Below are 26167 nucleotides of genomic sequence, written 5' to 3'. Positions count from 1 at the left end.
TGCTTGATCATTGGTTCTGATGACGTTTGGCAGACTTGCTGTCTTCCCACCCACTCCTTTTCTTTGCATAGCGTGCACAAAAACGGAGATCTGATCACATTGTGGACACAATTGGAACACATATAAATGTTAGATGTAAATGCAAAAGATGTGATTGAATTTTGTTGTTATCCCAAAAACATAACCCATCACAGATTACATGATCATATAAGGTGAAAATGGGGTTTGTCCAGACTGAATGTCCTTCTATTATATAACTCGGATTGACCAGTTAAACTGTTATGGTGATAGATATAGTTTTGATATAATTAGTTTCACTAAGCTATGCACTGCACAGCAGAAGGGTAGAAACCACCTGGCAAAATGTAAAAGGAAATTAAAATCACATATTGAGACTATTCAGTAAGCTTTCAGCAACACTGTAACATAATCCATGTGTTTTCTATGCAAAGGAACAGCAACATCAGGAATGAGGTTTTGTCCTGACTCTCCTATTTAAAAACCTGGGGACTGTTGGCATGACTGAATAGCCACTTTTCATCATCAGTGAAGAAGGGTTACCTGTGAAATGAGTTCAGAAATATTTGGGTGATATTCTGAATTGTGTTGTGTTTCGTTAACGTTTCCAGGTATTGATCCTCCAGACCCAGAGAAGGAGAAAACAGGAATACTGGCCCTGCAGATTAAAGAGAGAGATGTACCCCATTCAGTTAGTACACACACACATACACACACAAACAATACAAACATGAAACACATGAAGTGGCAAAGAGTTACCACACCAACTGGTATCCAGACGATGGTTTTTGTGTCATGATTTCGATGCAATGGATTGTCTTGACGGGTCAGACCTTTTTCCTGCATTTGCGTACATAACCATGTAAACTGTCTGTAACCATGTAAACAGTAAACAATTTGTAGTTGCCAGTATGGCATGTAAACTGTTTATGGCGACCCCTAATGGGAGCATCCGAAAGTAGTAGTAGTAGTAGTAGTAGTAGCTTTTACAAACCCCCAATGAGATTTTTCATGTGAATTCTAAATAATCACCTGACCCGCCCCCCTATATTGAGAGTAGCAGGTTGGAGTGTATCCAGAGCTGTTCATGGATATAATCCAAATAATTAAAATTACACTGCTCAAAAAAATAAAGGGAACACGTAAGCAATGCAATGTAGCTCCAAGTCAATCACACTTTTGAGATATCAACCTGTCCAGTTAGGAAGCAACACTGATTTGTGAATCAATTTCACCTGTTGGTAAATTGTCTAATTTCCACCAGGTGGAAATTAGACAATTTGCAAGACAACCCCTATAAAAGGAATGGATTTGCAGGTGGTGGCCACAGACCATTTGCCTGTCCTCATCTTTTCTGGCCGATCTTTGGTTAGTTTTTCATTTTGCTAGTGCCCTCACCACTAGAGGTGGCATGAGGCGGTATCTGCAACCACAGAAGTTGCTCAGGTAGTGCAGCTCATCCAGGATGGCACATCAATGCGTGCTGTGGCAAGAAGATTTGATGTGTCTCCCAGCACAGTGTCCAGAGCATGGAGGAGGTACCAGGAGACACGGCAGTACACCAGGAGACGTGGAGGGGGCCGCAGGAGGACAACAACCCCGCAGCAGGACCGCTATCTGGTCCTTTGTGCAAGGAGGAACAGGAGGAGCACTGCCAGAGCCCTACAAAACGACCTTCAACAGGCCACTAATGTGCAGGTTTCTGCTCAAACAGTGAGAAACAGAATGCATGAGGATGGTATGAGGGCCCGACGTCCACAATTGGGGCCTGTGCTCACAGCCCAACACCATGCAGCCCGATTGACCTTACCCAGAGAACATCTTGGTTGGCAGATTCGCCATTGGCACCCTGTGCTCTTCACAGATGAGAGCAGGTTCACACTGAACACATGTGACAGACGTGAGAGAGTCTGGAGACGCTGTGGAGAACGTTCTGCTGCCTGCAACATCCTCCAGCATGACCAGTTTGGCGGTGGGTCAGTGATGGTCTGGGGAGGCATCTCCTTGGAGGGCCGCACAGACCTCTACGTGCTAGCCAGAGGTACCATGACTGCCATTAGGTACCAGGATGAGATCCTCAGACCCATTGTCAGACCATATGCTGGTGCAGTGGGCCCTGGGTTCCTGCTCATGCATGACAATGCTCGTCCTCATGTGGCCAGAGTGTGTCAGCAGTTCCTGTATGTCGAGGGCATTGATGCTATGGATTGGCCTGCACGTTCCCCAGACCTGAATCCAATCGAGCACCTCTGGGACATCATGTCTCGTACCATCCGCCAACGTGATGTCGCACCACAGACTGTCCAGGAGTTGACCGATGCCCTGATCCAGGTCTGGGAAGAGATCCCTCAGGAGACCATCTGTCGTCTCATCAGGAGCATGCCCAGATGTTGTAGGGAGTGCATACAGGCACGTGGAGGCCACACACACTACTGAGCCTCATTTTGAATCGTCTTGAAGAATTTCCACAGAAGTTGGATCAGCCTGTGTTCTCATTTTCCACTTTGATTTTGAGTATGATTCTGAATCCAGACCTTAATGGGCTAATGATTTTGATTTCCATTGATCATTCTTAGGTTATTTTGCTCTAAACACATTCCTCTGTCTAATAAATAAAGATTTTCAGCTGAAATATTTCATTCATCAAGGTCTATATTGTGTTTTTAGGTGTTCCCTTTATTTTTTTGAGCAGTGTATTTGCATTAAGGCTGAGTAGTCTATTAACCAGAAGACACACTTGGTTTTTCTGATGGTTATTTGTTATAGCTTGTGGGTAACCGTTGGTATCAGTATCAGCCACTGGAATCAACCTTCACGCTCCTCTTCTCCCTGCTATTGGTGTAGCTTCATTTTCACATATTCTTGGAATCTCATTGACTTTATATTTAGAAATGTGGAATAGCATCTACACAATGCTTCGTTGTTCATGCAGCCATGCTGAAGCCTTTACACAGGAGTACCATTGTCACTCCCATTTGATTACTTTATACTCATCTTAATTCAGCTTAATGCTCAATTTTAAGATGGACTGCTAAGTGAAGTGGTGTTGGTAGATATGTATGTATGCTCGGCTCAACCCAGGAAGCCACAAATACGATGTACCCTTCTTAGTCTTGTTGTACTCCTGTATTTCTTCAAGTCTGTCTATCTGATTCTTCCTCATCAGGAGTTGATCATTGCCCTCCTCAGCAATGCTGTTGCCCAGTTTAAGAAATACAAATGTCCTCGAATGAAGAGCCACCTCAGTAAGTACCACTTTGTTGTAAAAATAAATACTCTTTGCACCAGCTCACATTTTTGAGCAGAAAGCAACCTTTCACCTTATTGTCAATGAAAACCAGTGTCTAAATGATGCATTTCACACTTGAAAATGGAAACATATTCATTTCAGATAAAGGATATTTTTTTGTGCACAAAAAGGACTAACAATCTCTGCAGTTTGCTTGATGTTTATTGTGGCCACAGAAACCCCACCAGAGGATAAACTGTCCATAGAGGAGTTCATATTCTCAAATAAAGAGCTTGGACTGGGCGTCCAGGTAGCATAGCGGTCTATTCCATTGCCTACCAACACGGGGATCATGGTTCGAATCCCCCCCCCCCCCCCGTGTTACCTCCGGCTTGGTCGGGTGTCCCTACAGACACAATTGGCCGTGTCTGCGGGTGGGAAGCTGGATGTGGGTATGTGTCCTGGTCGCTGCACTAGCGCCTCTTCTGATCAGTCAGGTTGCCTGTTCGGGGGGGAAGGGGGAACTGGGGGGAATAGCGTGATCCTCCCACGCGCTACGTCCCCCTGGCGAAACTCCTTGCTGTCAGGTGAAAAGAAGCAGCTGGTGACTCTACATGTATCGGGGGAGGCATGTGGTAGTCTGCAGCCCTCCCCGAATTGGCAGAGGGGGTGGAGCAGCGACCGGGACAGCTCGGAAGAGTGGGGTAATTGGCCAAGTACAATTGGGGAGAAAAAGGGGGGGGGGCTTGGACTGAAAACTTGTGTGTCTACTTGTGAGGCAGCAAACTCATGTCTGCTTCCTCTGGTCAGCTACATGGTGGCACAGTAGATTGGAGTGGCTTTTAAAACTTTCTTTTGTCCATTTGTATTTTCAGCAGCAAGGTTTCCATGCAGCACATGAAAAGCCCTTTCCATTTAGAGGATTTAGTGACTAAGGATTTCCTTTAGACCCCATTTATACCTGGTATTTAAAATGTGATCTGTATCTGGATAAGTTATCCGGATAATAAATGATCCGATCTTGCCTTGGCATTAACACCTGGTATTTTTAACGCGTTCTCGTTGTCCTTGTTGAGATTGCATTTTTGTCCTCCAGAGCAAAACTTGTACGTGAGTAATTTGAGATGGCGCCAAAACAGCTGTAGGCTAGGTGTCAACTTGGACAGCGCTGTCACCCCATAAAGCTAATAAGCATCTCGTTTCCTGGTGGCTCCAGGGACTCAAATTTTCCATTTCTACCAGTCACTGTATAGCCTACTTTCTTTAAATTTTCATCAGGTTAGCTAACTGCTGATACGAGGAGTGTTCAGTGGTATTCATGGTCACAGGCCAGAGCAGGAATGATGACATTGTGTAGGTATGGATGCCAGCACGTTGTACAGATTGTGTTTACACCTACCTAAGATCCGAACACAATGCAAGCAGACTACCTCCAGATGTGACCGGGCAGATCCGATCACACTCGGATCACGACACATTTACACCTTGCATTAACGTGTTTTTCCTTATCTGCATATGGTGTCCGGATACAGATCACGTTTTAACACTGGGTGTAAATGGGGTCTTTGTCATCTGTATTTACTTGTTAATCAAACACATTGCTAAGAGTTGCCCGAAAGGATACTTGTCATGTATGTCTGCTTCATTAAAAAAAATAATGTTGCCCTTGCAACTGTCGTCCCTTTAAATTAGTAATCAGCTATAGTTCATTTAGATTGATCATAACGTATCAAAGTCTGTAACTGCAGCATTAATAAACCTTTTACGGTAGAACGGAGTACATTTAAAATCTTAATTTCATAATTAAAAATACCTTTTTGACTATATGGATAGTAAAAAGTATACTCTGCAAGGAATAAAGGTCTATCACAGGTGTTGTGTGCTCTTTATTTATTAGTTTCCCCGTTTACCTCCTTTGACCCAGTTACGAACACAAAAAAAGCAGATTAAAGGATATAAGAGGGTTGTCTGTCAACTCTGCTTCATATCTTCATAATAGTGATGATAAAGTCTCAGCCAGGTGTAAAAGAGACCTCACAAAGTACTACCTTCTTAATGTAATTCATGTTTATATATATTTTTTCATTGACTTGTGTGAACCCATAGCCAGAGGCCATTGACATGTAATTGCTGTTGCATTTAGTCATATTTTAAATGCCTTGGTTATATTTCTGACTTGCCTGTGGACTCACCAGTTTTGTTTAACCCTGTCACACTCATATTATAAATGAGAATTTCTCTCTATCCATCTGTCTGCCAATCTGTCTGTCTGTCTGTCTGTCTGTCTGTCTGTCTGTCTGTCTGTCTGTCTGTCTGTCTGTCTGTCTGTCTGTCTGTCTGTCTCTCTTTCTTTTACTATTCCTCTCTTCATCAGTGGTGCAAATGGGAGAGGAGTACTACCATGCTAAAGACTACACCAAAGCCCTTAAGTAAGTTATCACATGGTAGACCGTTCTCTCTTTGAGATCTTTGCTTCCAACATTTGAGTGAAATGATGACAAAACAAATGGCACAAACTTGGACAGCCACCAGGGCCTTGGTGGGAAGAGGCCAGATATCGCTTCCAAACACTACCAGATCATATCATGTCTTTTGCCATATTAGTGTGCCATATGTAAACTTTACAACATGTATGCAAACTCTTCCAGTTTAAATTTCCGAGATTTCCTGGAATCAGTCTACCTTACAGTGTGATGTCAGATTCTCTTCACTGTTATCTTTCATAAGCAAAATGTGGTTCAAATGGACAGCGAGTGTGTCAGGGCTATAGCTGTGTCCAGTGTATAGGGTATAGTCACACATGCCCTTGAAGAGTTGGCTTAATGGCTGATGCCATAAAATCTTTTACAACCTCAAAAATCGCCATTATGGGGCGTCCGGATGGCGTGGTGGTCTATTCCGTTGCCTACCAACACGGGGATCACTGGTTCAAATCCCCATGTTACCTCCTGCTTGATCGGGCGTCCCTACAGACACAATTGGCCATGTCTACAGGTGGGAAGCCGGGTGCAAGTATGTGTCCTGGTCGCTGCACTAGCGCTTCCTCTGGTTGGTCGAGGCGCCTGCTCAGGGGGGAGGGGGAACTGGGGGAATAGCGTGATCCTCCCACGTACTACGTCCCCCTGTCAAAACTCCTCACTGTCAGGTGAAAAGAAATGGCTGGTGACTCCACATGTATCGGAGGAGGCATGTGGTAGTCTGCAACCCTCCCCGGATCGGCAGAGGGGGTGGAGCAGCGGCCGGGACGGCTTGGAAGAGTGGGGTAATTGGCCGGATACAATTGGGGAGAAAAAAGGGGGGGTTGATCCCAAAAGATAAAATAAAATTGTCATTATTTGCTTTGACGTACTCTCAGTTCATTTTCTCCTCGGACAATTTCACTGAGTTGAAAGAAGTTACCCAAGTTAATAGGAGTGTGACTGTGTGAAAAGAAGGTGCCATGCAGCAGTTTTTGGACTAAGACTGTTTGTCTGCCTTGCTGTTTGTCTCCTTTGTGTTTAGGCTGTTGGACTATGTGATGTGTGACTATCGCACTGAGCGCTGGTGGGGCTTGTTGACAGCTATACTGATTACAGCCCTGCGCTGTGCATATCTGATGGCTAATGTCAAAGACTACATGATATACTGCATGGAGCTACTGGGCAGAGGTATGCTTGTGCACATACTTGCACTGGTAATACAGTGTATTCAGAGAGTATTTACCTCCGCTGAACTTTTTTCAAATTTTGTTCCCGTTGCTCTAAACTTTAATGCATTGAAGTAATTATTTGTTCCAAACTAGATGGAAACCAATTCTAAGGTCATGCCACAAATTTTCAAAGGGATTTGAGTCTGGGCTTTTTCTGGGCCATTCCACAATATTAACTTTCTTTAGGTAAGCTCTTAGTAGCTTTTGCTGTGTGCTTCAGGTCATTGTCCTGTTGGAAAACAGATCTTCATCCTAAACACACATCTTATGATGATTAAAACCGAATCTCCTTGACGATTTGCCTGTATTTGGCTTCATCCAATTAACCCCCCGATGGCAAAAAGTTTTCCAGTCCCTGTTGCTGAGAAGCAAACCCATAGCATGATGCTGCCACCACTATGCTTAACAGTAGGGATGGTGTTACCTGGATGTTCAGCTGTGGTTGGTTTGCACTAAATGCAGCTCTTTGCTTCCAGCTCAAAGAGCTCAACTTTAGCTTCATCAGCGCACAAAATCTTTTAGAAGTTCTCCAGTTTTGTGGCATGGATTCTAGCATACTCCCCAGCTAGACAAAGGGACCGAGCTGCAAAGGATGTGCAGCAAGTTAGGGCAATCAAGGATAGAGATGGAAATGTGTTGACAAGCGAGGAGAGTGTGCTGAGAAGGTGGAAGGAGTACTTTGAGCAGCTGATGAATGAAGAAAATGAGAGAGAGAGAAGGTTGGATGATGTAGGGATAGTGAATCAGGAAGTTCGTGGATTAACAAGGAGGAAGTGAGGGCAGCTATGAAGAGGATGAAGAGTGGAAAGGCAGTTGGTCCTGATGACATACCTGTGGAGGCATGGAGATGTTTAGGAGAGATGGCAGTGGGGTTTTTAACTAGATTGTTTAACACAATTTTGGAAAGTGAGAGGATGCCTGAGGAGTGGAGAAGAAGCATACTGGTACCGATTTTCAAGAACAAGGGCGATGTGCAGAGCTTAGGCAACTACAGAGGTATAAAGTTGATCAGCCACAGCATGAAGATTTGGGAAAGAGTAATAGAAGCTAGGTTAAGAGGAGAGGTGACTATTGGCGAGCAGCAGTATGGTTTCATGCCACGAAAAAGCACCACAGATATGATGTTTGCTTTGAGAATGTTGATTGAGAAGTATAACAAAGGCCAGAAAGAGTTGCATTGTGTCTTTGTAGATTTAGAGAAAGCATACGACAGGGTGCCGAGAGAGGAGGTGTGGTATTGTATGAGGAAGTCGGGAGTTGCAGAGAAGTATGTGGGAGTGGTGCAGGATATGTATGAGGGAAGTGTGACAATGGTGAGGTGTGTGGTTGGAATGACAGATGGGTTCAAGGTGGAGGTGGGATTACATCAAGGATTGGCTCTGAGCCCTTTCTTGTTTGCAATGGTGATGGACAGGTTGACGGACAAGATCAGGCAGGAGTCTCCATGGACGATGATGTTCGCGGATGACATTGTGATCTGTAGTGAGAGTAGGGTGCAGGTTCAGGAGAGCCTGGAGAGGTGGAGGTATGCACTGGAGAGAAGAGGAATGAAAGTCAGTAGGAGCAAGACGGAATACCTATGCGTGAATGAGAGGGAGGACAGTGGAATGGTCAGGATGCAAGGAGTGGAGGTGACGAAGGTATACGAGTTTAAATACTTGGGGTCAACTGTCCAAAGTAACAGGGAGTGCAGGAGAGAGGTGAAGAATAGAGTGCGGACAGGGTGGAGTTGGTGGAGAAGAGTGTCAGGAGTGATTTGCGACCGAAGGGTACCAGCAAGAGTTAAAGGGAAGGTTTACAAGATGGTTGTGAGACCAGCTATGTTATATGGTTTGGAGACAGTGGCACTGACGAAAAGACAGGAGGCGGAGCTGGAGGTGGCAGAGTTGAAGATGCTAAGATTTTCACAGGGAGTAACGAAGAAGGACAGGATTAGGAACAACTATATTAGAGGGACAGCTCAGGTTGGATGGTTTGGAGAAAAGCAAGAGAGGCAAGATTGAGATGGCTTGGGCATTTGTGGAGGAGAGATGCTGGGTATATTGGGAGAAGGATATTGAATATGGAGCTGCTAGGAAAGGAAAAGAGGAAGGCCAAAGAGGAGGTTTATGGATGTGGTGAGGGAAGATATGCAGGTGGCTGGTGTGACAGAGGAAGACGCAGAAGACAGGAAGAAATGGAAACAGATGATCCGCTGAAAGTAGTAGTAGTAGATTTTAGCATACTCCAGTCGTGACTCAGTATTGACTTCTCTCAGCTGTAGCTTCCTTTTAACCACTCTCTCAAAGAGGACAAATCTGTGAACTGTTTAATCGATTATTGTTTCTTGCAGTGAGTTTTGCAACTCTGTGAGTGTTACAGTTGGCTTCTTGGTCATTTTTCTGACAATTACCCCCCAGTGACTCCTAGAAGACTAGCGCAGAGCTTCCAGAACAACAGGTAGTGTTCACGATGCTTTCGGTGTAGGCAGAGGGTAAAAAATTAATCTCGGGCATCTGGGTAGCGTAGCGGTCTATTCCGTTGGCTACCAACACGGGGATCGCAACTTCAAATCCCCGTGTTACCTCCGGCTTGGTCGGGCGTCCCTACAGACAGAATTGGCCGTGTCTGCGGGTGGGAAAGCTGGATGTGGGTATGTGTCCTAGTCGCAGCACTAGCACCTCCTCTGGTTGATCGGGGGTGCCTGTTCGGGGGGAGGGGGGGGGGCTGGGGGAATAGCGTGATCCTCCCATGTGCTACGTCCCCCTGGCGAAACTCCTCACTGTCAGGTGAAAAGAAGCAGCTGGCAACTCCACGTGTATCGGAAGAGGCATGTGGTAGTCTGCAGCCCTCCCCGGATCGGCAGAGGGGGGGAGCAGCAACAGGAATGGCTCGGAAGAGTGGGATAATTGGCCGGGTACAGTTAGGGAGAAAAAGGGGGCAAAATACAAAAAATAATAATAATCTCTAAGATTACACGGGCAGTCCTTTTGTCTGCACGACAGCAAAGCTAATCTGATCTGTTGCAGTTTTGAGACCACAACGTCTAATATTTGTTGAACACAATCTTAAAAACTATTGGTGGACCTTATTAATGCGTTCATTGTGACCACATAAGATAAATTGACTATACCTGTCCCAACTGAAGTTAATACAAAGGGGTGCATACATAATTTGTAATTTCCGGGGGGGGGGTTGTTTTAAATATTTCTATGGACAACTAAAACGACTTTGAAAAAGTCAAACAAGTTTGTAGAGAATTAAATAAAATCCACTTAAATACATTTAAATTTCACTTTGTAACACAGCAAAACAAAAAAATAGGTAGGGGGAGGTATATAATTTCTGAAGCTGCTATACATGGTCATATTGCCATTTGTCTCAAAGGTCCAAGTGTAATACTTCTTCTCCACCTACCAATGCACTTCTTTCCCTCCCCTCCAGCCTCTACATTGAGGGAGGAGCAGAAATCAAAGATTGAGAAGAATTTCATGAAAGTTCTGATGGTGAGTTGATGGAAATCCATTAACAGTATTTGGGACATTGGCAAATAAAAGATGTGTATAAATCCTAGGTTTACAGTATGCCCTGGCTGGTAGATCACTTATCTAAAATTCTAAAATGGAGGGGGGGAAATATATATCTATGCCATATCCTGTCATATAGCAGTCAGTAAACTGAGATTATGATTTATACAGTTTTGAATGGGCAATTTCCTTTGGGAAATTATGAGCGGGAGATTGACAGGTGGATTGGTGCAGCATCAGCAGTAATGCGGACGTTGTACCGGACTGTTGTAGTGAAGAGGGAGCTGAGTCGGAAGGCAAAGCTCTCAATTTGCCAGTCAATCTTCGTTCCAACCCTCTCCTATGGTCATGAGCTTTGGGTAGTGACCGAAAGGGTGAGATTGCAGATACAAGCGGCTGAAATGAGTTTCCTCCGTAGGGTGTCTGGGCTAAGCCTTAGAGATAGAGTGAGGAGTTCGGACATCTGGAGGTAGCTCGGAGTAGAGCCGCTGCTCCTTCACGTCAAAAGGAGCCAGATGAGGTGGTTTGGGCATATGATTAGGATGCCTCCTGGACGCCTTCCTTTGGAGGTTTTCCGGGCATGTCCAACTGGGAGGAGACCCCGGGGTAGACCCAGAACTCGCTGGAGGGACTACATGTCCAATCTGGCCTGGGAACACCTTGGGATCCTCTAGGAGGAGCTGGAGGGTGTTGCTGGGGAGAGGGACATCTGCAGTGCCCTACTTCGCTTGCTGTCACCGCAACCTGACCCGGAGAAGCGGCTGATGATAAACGAATGAATAAAAATGCCTACTTCAAATAGTCAGCCTGGAGCAATAATCGTTTCAAGACCCAAATTCTTGCTTTGTATGTTAAAGAGGCCCATTCTGAAACAGTAAGGAACAAAAACTTCCACATCTCAATTTTTGGAAATGTGCATCCCCAATATTTTACCACAGCCCCACTACTTCAATACATACAGAAAGATTTATTCTTCTTATTCGGATTACTCTAATGAAAAAGTTATGCAAATTGATCTATTGGATTAATTTTTTTTTTTTTGCATTATAGCATCGCAGCTGTATATCTTTTGTAATTTCTCTCTTGCAACCTCCCACCCCACCCCACCCAACTCACCCAATTCTCCCTCTGCGTCACTCTCTCTTTCCCCTCTCTTCTCTGGAAAGAATGAGATCCCTGATGCAGAGCCGGAGTCTGACTCCAGGTGTGCCGGTGCCGCCGCAACACTGTGGAACGACCGCATGGCTTTGGCTGGCTCCAATGAGTTCACTATAGAAGTCCAGGACTACGTACCATTCAGTTAGTAAATATACACACACTCGCACAGACACACAACACTGGCAACTCAGACAGCTTGTTCCAGCTCATCCCAGTACAGCTCTTATAGTACTCATTAAAGGAAAAGTAAAATCCATGGTAAAGGATGTAAAGGATGGAACTTGATGCAAATGAACAATTCATGCTTATAATTGAAAATCTCCCAGTTTTCTCATGAATGGTGAAACATGCCTGACACTTTATGGGCTCTCAATATTACAAGTTACCAACTCTGCATGTATTTATTTTACATTTACGATCCCTTTAAATGCGTATGCATACTGAAAAGTAGATTGGCAGCAGGGACGTTGTGTACTGCGGTTGAAGGATGATAATGATGATGATGATGAAAACCTTTAACTGCCTGTAACCAGGCATAATTTTTTTAATCATTGAAATGTGCTTTTAGTGTTCTGTACTTGGATGGTTTTGCAGTCTGTCAAATAGATCTCAAACTGTAGCTCTGATAAAATAGAAAAAGAAAAGACATTGAAAAAAGATAAGCATAAGCTTTACGATGCACAAGTCAACAGACCCAGCAGTCTTGCACGCAGTCTCTTTTTTGCCCAGGACAGTGGTTCTTAAAGTGATGTGTACGATGTTTGAATTCTCCGGGGTAACTTCCTGTACCAGAACACACCACCGGTGTCCTAAACATAATTAGAATGAGCACTGTCCCCATTGTGATGCATCTTACTTCCTTCTACTTCTTCTTTGTTTTAAAGGGTCCCCCTCTCTCTTTTCTCCTCGTTCTGCTAAGTTCTCACTCTCTTTGCCTCCAAACCAGGCTCAGGTCAGGTCCTAGTCTCTTGAATGTCCCTTTTAAAGTCAGCTCAACTCAGGGCAACTCAGTTTTTCCTCTTTTTCCCCACCCTTTCTGACTCCAGTCCAGTGTAAGGCCAGGTTCCTCTCTCCAAGTTTCCACGTGGACCATCCGATCCAGATTCAGGTTTTCCTCAGGGCAGACTGTCCCCATCCTGTAAGCTTTAACAAGTTGGTTGTCAGCCTCAGTAACCAGGTAGGCCTGCACACACACACACACACACACACACACACACACACACACACACGCACCACCATCACCACATAATGAAAAGCATGTGACTTATTTTCCTCCTCTAGGAGTTGTAGCCAGTCAATTCCCTTTTTTTTTTCATTTTAAGGAAGAAAATAAATTAAAATTTTAGAAACTTGCCTGGGGTCTTTGGTCCCACTGATGAGGGATCAGCTGAGGGGATCATTGCCATGTTGCATGTAAGCAGTAGTCATTGAGTTGGGAAACTGTTACCCGTTCACTTAGTCAACCTCAATTTTTCCAGTAAGGCTGACCACCTTCCAGACACAAGGTACTTAAAGGCTAGTGCTATAAGAGGTCCCGTTTTGACTGATAAAATGTCTGGACTTCATGTGGTCTAATTTTTTTTTAACAAATTTTGAGGTCCTTCAGAGAAAATTTTGCATTTCTCATTCTGTGTGTGTGTGTGTGTGTGTGTGTGTGTGTGTGTGTGTGTGTGTGTGTGTGTGTGTGTGTGTGTGTGTGTGTGTGTGTGTGTGTGTGTGTGTGTGTGTGTGTGTGTGTGTGTGTGTGTGTGTTCATAGGAGTATAATCAGTGGTGTGTTTTGGAGTCGTCAGGCAAGGACAATATGAGCCTGTCTCCCGGGATAACCAGATGTTATGACTTCAGTTTTGTAGCCAAGAAAGAAGATGTTGGCAAAAAGATAGAGGTATTGTGAAAGAAAGTTTAGATCAAGTACGTACGTACGTGTGTGTGTGCGTGTGTGTGAGAGAGAGGGGACTTTGAGTCGCCCTGCTGAGCTGATAGGTGTTGTGTTTTTCTGCCCAGATGACCAGTATAGAGATGATGCTGGGAAGTAAAAGTGGTCGCTGTCTGTTTTTGAGCTGGAGAGGGGCAGGAGGGGATACTGCCTCTGCCCATGAGGCCCTGCAGGCCAGCCGTTCGTCACGGCGGGGGCGGAGCATGGAAGCACGGCACAAACCAGACTGGGACAACCTGACCATACAGCAAAGTACCATGTAAGACACACACACACACACACACACACACACACACACACACACACACACACACACACACACACACACTCAAAATCACACAGTGATGGTAGATGGTGCCCTACCAGTCAATCTGCCCCAAACTCTAAAAAGAAAAAACTAAAATGTTGTTGATGAAACCATTGCTTTTTGCTGTGTAGGATCATCTCCAGGATTCCAAAGATCTCTATTCAGCTCAGCCACCAGCCTCCAGCTCTAAACAATGAAATGTACGGCATCAACATCACTGTCATATCACAGGAGGAGGCTGTGGCCAGAGAGGTGAAACTGACAGCCGGCCTCAAACCAGGTATACAAGTAGAGACGGGCATGGGCACCCTTTCAGAGCAGTTTCTTACAATATATGTTCAATAGTTTGAAAGCTACCTGTGAATTGTGTTCCAGCCGAATAACTGTACTTGTAACGGTTAAAAGAGTGAATCGGTTGTGTTTTTGACCTGTATGCCGATCCAGGACAAGACGCTAACCTGAGCCAAACCACCCATGTGACGCTGAACGGCTCTCAAGTGTGTGCGGAGTCGGAGCCTTCTCTCCTCCCTGACATACCTCTTGGAGATCTAAACCCAGGAGAAAAGGTAAATACAAACGCACACACACACACACACACACACACACACACACACACACACACACACACACACACTGTGGTGTGAATTATATTTTGATTACCAGATGACGAAACCATGTATTACTGTTTCACTGACTCTGTGATTAGATTATGATTATGCTGAGTTAAAAGAAACGCCTCAGTATCGCGTATAAAACCCGGAGTTCTCTGCACACTTAAATAAGTTTTGAGGGTGAAATAACAAAATATATAGCTTCATGTCAAAAAAAGACATCAGTCTTGTGTTTAATCATTTTGTGTAAATATGATAATACCTGCATTTCCTGTAATATATCTGCCAACATTGCATCCTTGCTGGTTGAATGCTGACATTATCTATGTTTCCATTCAACTGTAAAGCGAATTTTAACTGAACTTTACGAAAGTCACAAATAATAAAATGTGAGTTCGTTTCATATCCATCAAATCTTGTTTAGGCAAATAAAACTGTGAATGTAGTTTTATGTGTCTTGCATCATATGTCCGTACTTCAACACCCATTACAAAGATGGACCAGTTCTGATGAAGAAACAGCTGATAATGTTCAATTCTATTCACATTTCATTTTTATTTAACAAATGCATTTCCATCCGCCATTTTGCAGAGAATATTAAATGGTGAATATGAAACTCATCGGGCCTCCTTAACTATACAAACAAGCTGGCCAGTAAGTTTGAGCAGTTTGCAGCATGACCTTGAGCCAGACAAGAACTTGGGTAGCTCTTTGAGGATACAGTTTTAAGTACACGGGCACACATAAACATTTTGTCATGCTTTCTTAATCCAAATGGGCTCCCGTTATTTATCTCAAAATTCACCAAATCTTTGTGCCTACTGATACACAAACTGTTTCTTCATCCACAGGGGAAAAATAGTTACCCTGGATGTAACTCCAGTTCTCTGAGTACATGCGTAGCCCTCTAATGGGCTTTGCTATTGGTTTACCCCTTCGAGGCTGTGCCTTGGCATCTGAGACAGATCTCAAACCTTGATGATCTCCATAACAGACAGCTCAGACCGCTCATGTGTTAGCTTGTCATGCGACCTGGCTAGAAAGGCAAAGTTGCTAACTAGTGCCACCACCTGGGAGGCACTGGCATAGCCATGGTCAAGAAAGGTGGCCCTCAACTGGTCCCACTCGTTGGGCAGTGACAGCTGACCGCCTGGCCAGAGGGAGGACGAAGGCAGGAGGCAGACCCTGACTGAATCCTCGATAAGAGGCACTCCCTTGTCCCACACCCAGCCCTCCACAGAGCAGTAAGGACCATAAGCTACAGCCGGAGTCTTGGTGCCAAACAGGGACACATTGCACATAGTGGAAAATGGGCACCATCTTAGGACATAGCACATGAACACGAGGCCTACCATGTGGCTGGGCACAAAGGCCAACCGTGAAGTGGTCCTGGGGAGGAGACGGAGGAAGGGGGATAGTCATCCTCTTGGCAGCCAAAGAAAATAGGCTGAGCAGGTCGTTGAGAGAGGACCAGTGAACCGCTGGTGGCTCCGAGTCAAGGAAGAGAGGGGTCAGGTCCTCTGACCTGAGTCAACTCAGTATTAGAACGGGCTGCCGCCCCCTCGCTCATCAGCACCTGGCCGGCTTTGGAGAGGCAAAAGGAGTCAGCGTACTTCTGCCTGTTCTCGCGCTCCACCCGAGGGAGGGCAGGCAGGGTAGGTCTCGGCTTCCTCCCGGTGATGCCAACCGAAGCAAAAGAAACAGGCCTGGTGGCTGGCCAGCGAAGACATCTCAGCGGAGCAGTAGGAGCAGGTCTTGGTTGGCAAAGACATGACTATGACACCGAAGGGTAACAGAAAAAGTCACAGATCCGTACTCAAGGAGGCTGAGTGAAAAAGGGAGGCGAGCCGGGAAGACACTGGGGTAGACAGGCATTGTGTGGCTCCTACCAGCTGATTGAGTGGTGAGGGAAAAGTTCTCGGGTGCTGAGGCAGAGCCTCAAAGGGGTAAACCAATTAGAAGCCCTTTCAGAGGGTGGAGCACGTACGACATAGAACATATTTCCTTCACACCATGTCTCTGTCTCCAGGTAGAGCAGTCTGTTTATGTGAGGTGTGTGTCAACTGGACCCAGGGTCTTCCTGTTCCATGTGGCCTACAGCATCGATACCACTGTGGAAGGACAGCAGATCAACTGCAAATGTCATAAGGTAAAACAGTGATCGTTACTTGAAAGATTTTTTTTATTTTCTTTAAGCTTTCAGCAGTCCGCCCCAGCTATATTCTGAGACAGTGGAGCCCTAGACACTCTGACTCAGAATTATTTCTTAGAAATTCACAGAAACTTTATTTTGCTTCTTTTTGCAAACTCCGAAACATTTTTCCCCTTCCTACCAGAACAACCCCCACTTTCCAATAGTTTAACAACTGCCTAGCCTTATTGCCTGTTTTTATTTGCTTCATTTTTTTCTTCAGAGTTGTTCTTTAATTCACTCATTCATTCTGACCCGATAGCTACTACTTGAAGTTTGTCAAATGTAACTGATGTCATGCTTTTTCATGATACCAACTATTGTTTTAAGTAATAAGTGTGCCATGGTGGATCTAATATTGTCATAGTAAGATAGCGCTAAGGATCACACGTGCACACACACACACACACACACACACACACACAGAGGAAGTCATAATGACTAGCTCTTTAGCACACCGCATTTTAAGTGATCAGTAAAAATCTATTTTACCATTATTTCTATCTATCAAAAAAGCAGGAACATCTCCATTATAGCACTTAAAAGCGGAGCACACGAAGAGAAGAGTGCTTCCATTCCTCTCATCATGAAGAAGGCTTGTGAGTGCCAAGTCTGTGTAATCCACTGTTTAGGTGTCCGGACTTGCTTATGTACACTCTTGGCCACAGAGAGGCTTTTCATGCAGTGTGGGTCTAGAAAAAAAAAAATTTTAAAAAGAGAAGTAGTAATCCAGACTGAGCTGGATCTAAAGATCCTCAGGAGGCCTGTGGGAGGTATGCCAAGCAATTGTTACTGTTGGATGTGCTGCCTCATCTTTCATCTTTCCTTCTCTCTCTCTGTCATCCTCTGATGTCTGCCAGGATGAGACGGTAACCATAGAAACCGTGGTTCCATTTGAGGTGTCTGTCAAGTTTGTCTCCACCAGGGTTAGTAACCATTGCCTTATTAGTTGTTTAGCCAGTTAGTTTGTTATGTTAGTTCAAATTAGTTGCCTCAGTAATCTCCTATATAGAGGTAGTACTTCATAATCTCATGGATTAAAGCAAGAAAAGGTCCCTGACTGAAAAAGAGAAATGTTGTTTAAAGTAAGTACGTTTAAGAGCCACTAGTAATCTGGAACTGGGCCATAAATGGCAACAATATATCAGTTGGTTGAGTGTAATTTAATTTTAGCTCCATTATCATCTTCATTGGTTTAAGAGCAGGCTGTGGCATAAAATCAATTCTACTGGATCCACTCCCACAATGAAAGCAATGTTTATGCTTTGGAAGTCAGGTTTATTTTTTGTTTTCAACTTACAGTTTGTGCCAATGTTATCAGGAAGTGGTGGTGTGTCCTCTCCAGCTTGACTGGCGTGACTTTATTTTGTGTTCTTATATCTGGTTCTGTGTATTCACTGTATAAAGTTTGAGCCATTGGACCGTGTAGTGGTGGACATCCCCTTCCTGTTGTTGACGGACCTCCTCTCTTCCTCACCGTGGCCACTTCAACTTGTCACGTCCTCTCTTCAACTGGTTACCATGACTTCAAGCACACCCCAGTGCAAATCCCACATAGAACAAGGTAACTGTCCTTCTCTTCGTCCAGAACTCAAGATGAATCGTATGTTGTCTATTGATGGCAAAATATTGAGTGAAACGTTGGCACTTGTCAAAAGCAAGACAGACATTTCTGATGCTCTCAAGTACTAACTGTTTAAGCTTTAGATCATCTCTAGGAAAAATGACAGGGGTTAAAATTGAGTGACATAACCCCTTCCTGAAACCAAGGCCTGAATTAAATGCAACCATGTGTGTTCTTTGTGTATCTGGTGTGTGGTTGTGTGCAGTGGTACTAAAGACAGGGGAGTGTGCCAGTGAGTGTTTCTGTCTCCAGTGCCCACCAGTTGTCAATGGCAATAGCACTGTGGCAACAGGACAATACCTGGTGTCATGGCGAAGGTACAAACATCATACATGTACAGAACACACAAACATATTTGGGTCATATTATATCATACAATGCCATTTTCTTTGGCCAATGTATTTTTATCAACTCTATAAGTTTATGGTGAGGCATTCAAAAGAACACAAATTGCAATATACTTTGTGTATACCTTATGAAATATATAGGTTGCTGCTTTTTGTATTGTGTCTTTAGGCTCGATAATCACAGATATATGTCCTTATTTGCACACAGTCAAATCCAAGGTAAAATGGGTACATTGACAGGTTATGTTAGTCAGAATGGTATTACCTGTGTGGCGATTTCTTTGGTAAACTTTAAACCCTTGACTGTAAGCGATTCAAAGGCACTAAATATTTTGGATAGATTGGGTAAATATGAATAAGGTATATCTGGTTTGACACACCCCTGAGCCATGACTTAAAATTGCAATAGGCTATTGTTGACAAATTTATTCACTTCAGTTCGTAAGAAACAGAAACGTCATCAGCTTCCAAAAAATCCTAAACATATCCTGTGATAGGGGGCTAAATGACTGAATCCTCGGATAGGCCTGTAAAAATGTTGACCCTCATCTTTAACGCTCTTCTTCTACAGACAGTCTTCCAGTGCAGACAGTCCTCCAGTCCAGACTACAGTTACACTGCCTCATGTTATGCTGGAGACTGTGCCTCTGTATATCCATGCTGGTTAGTATATACAAGCACATTTCACTCTATGGACTGTACAAGCGTGCAAGAGATAGTTTTAACAGGTTATTGTGTCATACAAAGTATCCCTTTCTCTCTGTGACTAAAGATCTGCCGTCGTTTGGTCGTGTCAGAGAGTCTCTACCAGTTCGCTACCACATAGAGAACAGAACTGCTCTGGTGCAAGAGGTGGAGATGGCTGTGGAACCCTCTGATGCTTTCATGTTCTCTGGACTCAAACAGGTGTGGCAAAAAAGTGTGTGGGTAAAGGCATATGTGTGACCGATACCTGTGATAAAGGTGAACTTCATTTTTATACTGCACTTTTTAAAACAAAATAACAAAGGGCTGAACACAAAAGATAAATAAAACAGGTAAAGCAATTAGGTTAAAAAGCAGGTCCCAGCCATTGGGAAAGATGGATTAATACGTAAATGAAAGATGAGGAGAATGAAATAAAATAGATACATTCAAGAATTCTCAAAAGCAATTACGATTTAAGTGTGTTTAAAGAACTGATTGAAAAAATGGCATAACAATGGAAAGAGACTGTTGTCTAATGTATTTTTTTATAAGTTCGATCTTAAGAGCCACCCTGTTACTTTTGGTAATTGTATCTCCCTTGAGGATTTATGTTTTTTGATAACTGGCCCTCCCCCTTTACTCTGCATCTTAATTTATATGCCCACTAATTCAATTAGTTTTGTTTCTGAGTTTTCTGACCTATATATCTACTGTCATGCCAAAATATGGCAAGGTGCTTATTCTTGGTGATGTTTATATTCATGTGTATTGTCCTTCCCATCCCCTGACTTCACTTCTTTTTTTTTTTTGATCTTATAGTTTCTTTTAACCTCATTCAATCTGTTAAAGGGGTCACATATTCCAAAGGTCACATTTTAGACCTTGTACTCTCATCTGGTTTCTCTGTCGAGTGTCTTAATCTTGTGGATATGCTTGTAACTAACCATAAAGCTGTTGTTTTCAAAGTTCTTCTATAGCTCGCAACTCCTAGTCGCTATCCTAAAACATGCTGTTGCATTCTCAGCTCTGTTTCTGCAGTTGAATTCTGTGACGCTTTTAATTCATCATCCTTTAATCCCTCTATATCCCCTCTCAATCCAGATGCACTGTTAAAGTAATTCAATGATCAGTGCCTATCCATCCTTGACCAAATTGCACCATTTAAAACTAGGAAACAAAAATCAAATAACCTCTCCTGGCTGAACGATCAGACTCGTGCCCTTAGAAGACTCTGTAGAAAATTAGAATGACAATAGAAGTTCAACAAGTCCAAATGAGCACAAAACACCCTTAAAAACCAAATATTAATTTACCAGAAGGCAGTTAAGGATGTGAGATCAGTGTACTTTTCTGAATTGATACCTAGAAATAACCACAATCCTTAAGTTATCTTTAGGGTAATTAATTTTGTTATTAATGGTCCCTCCACTTCTTTTTTGAACCTGATGTTGAGCTGTCTGAAAAATTTCTCACACGTTTTGTAAATAAGGTAGAGAATATCAGGTCCCAAATCAAGCCTGACCCTTACATTCTTTCCATTCCCCATGTTAATTCTGCCTCTTTTACGCAGTTTCAACCAATTACAATTTCAGTGTTAGAGTACAATCTCTAATATGAACTCCTCCTGCATCTTAGACATCATTCCCACTAAGCTGCTCAAGGAGGTATTTTCAACTGTTAGCCCGTTATTCTGCAAATTCTTAATAATTCTCTGACCTCTGGTTCTTTTCCAGATAGTTTTAAGAATGCCATTGTTCACCCATTACCACTAAAACCCACAGATCCTACAACTTGCCTCTCTGACATTAAATCCTGGATATCTTAAATTCTTAAATTGAATGATGATAAGTCTGAGGTCATTCTGTTCGGTCCCCCAAATTCCATCAGCCCTTTTGGTACTAATCTTGGTGGTCTGTTAGGTAGTCTTAAGCAGGCTGCTAGGAATCTTGGGGTAATATTGGATGCTAACCTTGGTTTTGAATCGAATCAAACATGTTGTTCAGTCATGCCTTCTTCAGCCCAAGGTAATCTCTAAAATTAGGTCATTTTTATCAATTGCCGATCTGCAAAAACTTGTATATGCTTGTATCTATTCTTGGCTTGAATATTGCAACACACTTTACTGGAAGATCAGCGAGGGCTTCCTCCACTGTCTGCAGTTGGTACAAAATTCTGCTGCTCTGTTCATTGCTGGGACAAAAAAGACATGGCCATGTAACTCCTGTGCTTGCCGCCCTACACTGGCTTCCTGTTATATTTTGGATTGATTTTAAAATTTTATTGCTCACTATTAAGGCAAACCAAGTCTCTAGCTTCTTTTACACCTCGTCTTAAAACTTTTCTTTTTATGAACGCTTTTACAAATGTTTGATATTTGTTTTTATTTATTCATATTGTTTTTATTTTTACTCCTATTTTTGTAACTTGATTAACAAATTGATTTCTTCCATTTTGCCCTTATTTTATGGTTTTATTTGTTAATGCTTTTTACTTTATTCTCTTAGAATATTTTTTTTATATGTGTGTCATTTTTAACTATTTTTCTCTGTGAAGCACTTTGTAACCTTGTTTAGAAAAGTGCTATAAATAAAGTTTATTACAATGAGTTCACATAGAGGAAGTGTGTAAGAAAACAACATCAGATCAGTAATTTAGTCTTGTAGCATTGTATGTGGAACCAAGGCCTGAGATGAGAGGAAACCATCAACGGACACCACATTTTATATTTGTTAATGATGAAGGGTACCAGTCCAGAGTAATCTCAGAAATGCCAACCTGATTTCCGATGAGCCATTTCACCATCCACAGTGTCAGAAGTAGCACTGCATCAGCGTTTAACAGAATATGGTTGGAACATCCTGATAGGGGGTAAAATGTCATGCATCTGTCAAATATGCAGGGAATAATGCTGACGACATGCTGAATGAAAGTATACCAATTGCACTGTTGGTCACAATGTATACCCTTAGACTGTCATGTTTTTTTCTGTTTTTGAATGTTAGCATGCATTTTTGTCACACTGTGTGTCCAGGTGCGTCTTCGGATCCTGCCTGGTTCAGAACAGCAGATGTTGTATAACTATTACCCTCTGATGGCCGGCTACCAGACTCTACCGCAGCTCAACATCAGCTTGCCACGCTGCCCCAACACCAACACACACTCATTGAGACGTTTTCTGCCCCAGTGCATCTTCGTCAAGGTACACACACAGGCACTTCAATGCTTCCTCAGCTGTAGTGAGCAAAATTGCAAATACACGCACACAAGAAATAGAAAAGGACATGTATGCACAGGAAGACACACATTCTTAGATTGCTTCTGACATGCCGGTCTTTTCAAAGGTTTATACACACACATACACACACACACACAAATAAATGAAACATAAATGAAGTAATGTGCTCACTTTAGCTGCTTTTTCAATAAACATACCCAATGGTGCACTGGCTTTTAGGGTTATTTAAAAGCCACAGATGCTGGTAGGTGTTGTTTCACTGTCCTAATTGTAGGTCTGTTTACTTTCCAGCCTCAGGGTCGACAGTTGGATGATGCTTCCATCGCTGCTGCCTGAGATGAACACACACACACACAGACACACACACACACACACAAACTTCCTTTAACATTCCCTTCCTCTATTATTTCATCTCTATACTAGTAGTGGGTGTGTGTGTGTGTGTGTGTGTGTGTGTGTGTGTGTGTGTGTGTGTGTGTATTGCATGTGTGGGTTGGTCTTAAAAACCTAATCTGGTTGGTATCCAATTCTTGATTGAAAGAGCTGGGCAAAATAAATCTCGAATTATTTATTTTCAACATTAACCAAGACTGCCTAGTGGCTTATTGAAGATTATATCAGGGATGCCCTGAGTGTTGTCACAGCCTCAGTGATTTCAGTGGTAACGCTTTTGTCTGACACACACACACTTACCACACACACACACATACAGCATTTTTGATGTAAATATGAGGACAGTGACATAGGAGAGGTTTTTCCTGGGATGACTTTTCAGCCACATTGCCCTTTGGATTTGAAGTTATTAAGCCATCTCTCGCACACATACACACACATACACACACACCTGCAGACATGCATTATTAAACACAAACACCTCAAAACTAAGTGATTCTTCAACAAAATGATCATTTTGTTTAATAATGTTGAGTTAAGCTGTTAAAAAAAACAACTAAGAAAACCCTGTTTACTGGTGGTGTACTGAAAAATCAATTTAAACAAGGAAGGAGACTTTTTACTCCCAATGTTTCTGTTAATGATGTCACCAATGAATTGAGCAAACAGCTTGAAATTATAAAAAAGTTATGTTATGACTTCAAAGCTTGATGGATATAATACTAATATTATGCAAGCGTCATGATATAAACGATTAATGTGTGTTATTGTGATGTTATATTAGTCTTGAAGAGGCTTGTTTTCATTAAAGCTTTGTAATGAGTCCACGATGGACGTTAATGCCTGGAATTTGTATGCTGGTGACAGTGGTGCAATGAGTTTAAAAAGACCGGAAATGAAAGCTTCATACATCTCCTTAGTGTCTCGAATTAGGCACGAGGTTTCTAATCCCTCCATAAACCTTTGAATAAAAGCGTCCTGTCAGCCACTCTCAACCTCTCACTTTCAGCTATTGTCTATCTGTATCCTCTGAACTGGAAGATATTTGTTAAGGTTTTGGAAAAATGAACATTTTGTACATTGAAGGGAGCACAGACAAATCTCATAACTCACCCTGACTGACCAGCTCACTGGGCAGCCTTACAATTTCAAGATTTGTCCACCTCTGTTACCTGCCCACAGCCAATAACTTCACAAAAGTATGATAGCTGACTCTTTGGAACTACCTGTGGTTATTGACATGCAAAGCACATTTTCAGATGCCACTTTGAGCATGATAAAAACACTTTTTTAATGAAGACTTGTGGCAATCTGCTTAAGGTTGCGGGGGCATCCAGGTAGCATAGCAGTCTATTCCGTTGCCTACCAACACGGGGATTGCTGGTTTGAATCCCCGTGTTACCTCTGGCTTGGTTGGGCGTCCCTACCGACACAATTGGCCATGTGTTGAGAAGCCGGATGTGGGTATGTGTCCTGGTCACTGCAGTGACCAGTGCACTGGCCAGGGCGCCTGGTCAAGGGGGAGGGGTAACTGGGGGGGAATAGCGTGATCCTCCCACGCGCTTCGTCCCCCTGGTGAAAGTCCTCACTGTCAGGTGAAAAGAAGCGGATGGCGACGCCTCACGTATCAGAGGAGGCATGTGGTAGTCTGCAGCCCCCCCCCCCCCCCCGGGATCAGCAGAGGGGGTGGAGCAGCGACCGGGATGGCTCACAAAAGTGGGGTAATTGGCCGAGGACAACTGGGGAGAAAAAGGAGGGAAACAAAAAATGAAAAACATGTTACATCACTGATGCACTTCGACACATCATTAGTGTTGGAACCTGGGGTCATCAAGGGGTTTCGGGTCTTTCAACATCGGACACCCTCACCCAGTTGACCCATCTAGGAGTGATCAAGTCCCGGCTTGTAACCACAGACTGTTCCTTTTGATCCACAGCCATCTAGAGGCTGCCTCTGCTACCTCTGGTGGTTCTGATGGCCTTCCTTTTTTGGATAACTGTGGTGCCCAGAAGTATGTAGGCTTTGCAAAGAAACTGAGCTGCAAAGCCTCTACAGCCCACCTCTATGGGCACACACCATGCATGCCACCCCCATCTGCAGCACTCTTCCATCAAGTCTGGATATGTAGCACACTTCCTCTCCTTGGCTTCTTGCATGCGCTCCTGCCAGGGAAATGTGGGCTCCAGCCTGACCACCTGTTTTGATGTTTCAGAAGACAAAAGGGACTGGAGCACACCAATAAATTCACGGCTTTTTATCGTGCAAACAGACAACATTTCAACACTACTGTGTCTTCATCAGAGTGAAAGTGGACAAAGTCGTGAGGAAAACAACATATGCATAGTCAACCTAGAGCAGGTGGACAAATTTCATAGGGTAATTGGTTTAACAGGATTTCAAATCTATTGGATATGAATCCAAAGGTGGGAGTTGCCATAGTCAATGTCCAAGTACCACACCCCAAACACCATGTCAGACACAAGAGAACATAGTCCTCCTAAAGTTACAAAGACCAAAGTACAAGAAGCATAAGTACAAACCATCCGTCAAGTGTGACAAACTAGAGGAAAAGCACCAAATTCAGTAATTTATGCCAAAGGGCAAAAGAAAAATGAACAGAGACCTCTCTTAAAGTTACAAAGATGAGTACAGATAGTTCAAAAACAAACATCTTTCAAGTGAGGCAAATTAAAGGAAACATGACAAATTCAATTCTTCATTGATGCCAAAGGGCTCCACTGTGTTCAGAGTGACTCCAACATGCCTCTCTGCAGAGCGGTGAGCTGATGATGTCACCATCTCTAAGAGAGAGAGGGGGGTTTCTATTCCCCAGAACTTTAATGATGCTGCAAAGCCATGGTTAGCTTGTGCATAATATCCTGTGCATAATGTCGAGCAATAGCTTAATTTATGTTCTGTGTACGTATTGCAGTCTTATGTTCAGATGTATGTGAATCTTTAAAGCTATTTTAGCTTGTCCAGTGTACACCAGACCACGGATCGGTCAAGGCTCACTGCTGGATCGGTCAAGACCTGGGTTAACAATGACTGCCATTGGTGCTGTACCCTCACAGGGTATCGATGGAAACTATAAAATCTCCCGTGGTGACCCCTGAGAAACAGGGAACAAGCTCAAAGAAGAAGAAGAAGACACCAGACCATGGGGACATTTCAGCATATAGACATGTGTGCTGCTGCAGTCGATGAAGGATTTAATGGAGTATTTTTTACCAGTAT

General features: G+C 43.4%; 1 protein-coding gene across 1 annotated transcript in view; it reads left to right on the top strand.

The window, feature by feature from the left end:
* The window catches only part of trappc11 (trafficking protein particle complex subunit 11), a 38001-nt gene extending 14090 nt beyond the window's left edge, over nucleotides 1–23911 (top strand). Inside the window, exons 12-30 of the mRNA XM_056284058.1 lie at nucleotides 630–709; nucleotides 3185–3263; nucleotides 5622–5676; nucleotides 6749–6894; nucleotides 10359–10420; nucleotides 11608–11740; nucleotides 12646–12776; nucleotides 13358–13483; nucleotides 13603–13793; nucleotides 13973–14121; nucleotides 14286–14407; nucleotides 16482–16601; nucleotides 17504–17569; nucleotides 18051–18207; nucleotides 18473–18584; nucleotides 19186–19277; nucleotides 19387–19520; nucleotides 22333–22500; nucleotides 22828–23911. Of these exons, the coding sequence (XP_056140033.1) occupies nucleotides 630–709; nucleotides 3185–3263; nucleotides 5622–5676; nucleotides 6749–6894; nucleotides 10359–10420; nucleotides 11608–11740; nucleotides 12646–12776; nucleotides 13358–13483; nucleotides 13603–13793; nucleotides 13973–14121; nucleotides 14286–14407; nucleotides 16482–16601; nucleotides 17504–17569; nucleotides 18051–18207; nucleotides 18473–18584; nucleotides 19186–19277; nucleotides 19387–19520; nucleotides 22333–22500; nucleotides 22828–22872 (2168 nt within the window). The 3' untranslated portion in view covers nucleotides 22873–23911. The remainder of the gene's footprint in view (nucleotides 1–629; nucleotides 710–3184; nucleotides 3264–5621; nucleotides 5677–6748; nucleotides 6895–10358; nucleotides 10421–11607; nucleotides 11741–12645; nucleotides 12777–13357; nucleotides 13484–13602; nucleotides 13794–13972; nucleotides 14122–14285; nucleotides 14408–16481; nucleotides 16602–17503; nucleotides 17570–18050; nucleotides 18208–18472; nucleotides 18585–19185; nucleotides 19278–19386; nucleotides 19521–22332; nucleotides 22501–22827) is intronic.
* Nucleotides 23912–26167: the final 2256 nt, after the last annotated feature.

Source organism: Lampris incognitus, chromosome 1, assembly GCF_029633865.1.
Source record: "Lampris incognitus isolate fLamInc1 chromosome 1, fLamInc1.hap2, whole genome shotgun sequence".
NCBI lineage: Eukaryota > Metazoa > Chordata > Actinopteri > Lampriformes > Lampridae > Lampris > Lampris incognitus.
This window is presented reverse-complemented; position numbering and strand designations above follow the sequence as displayed.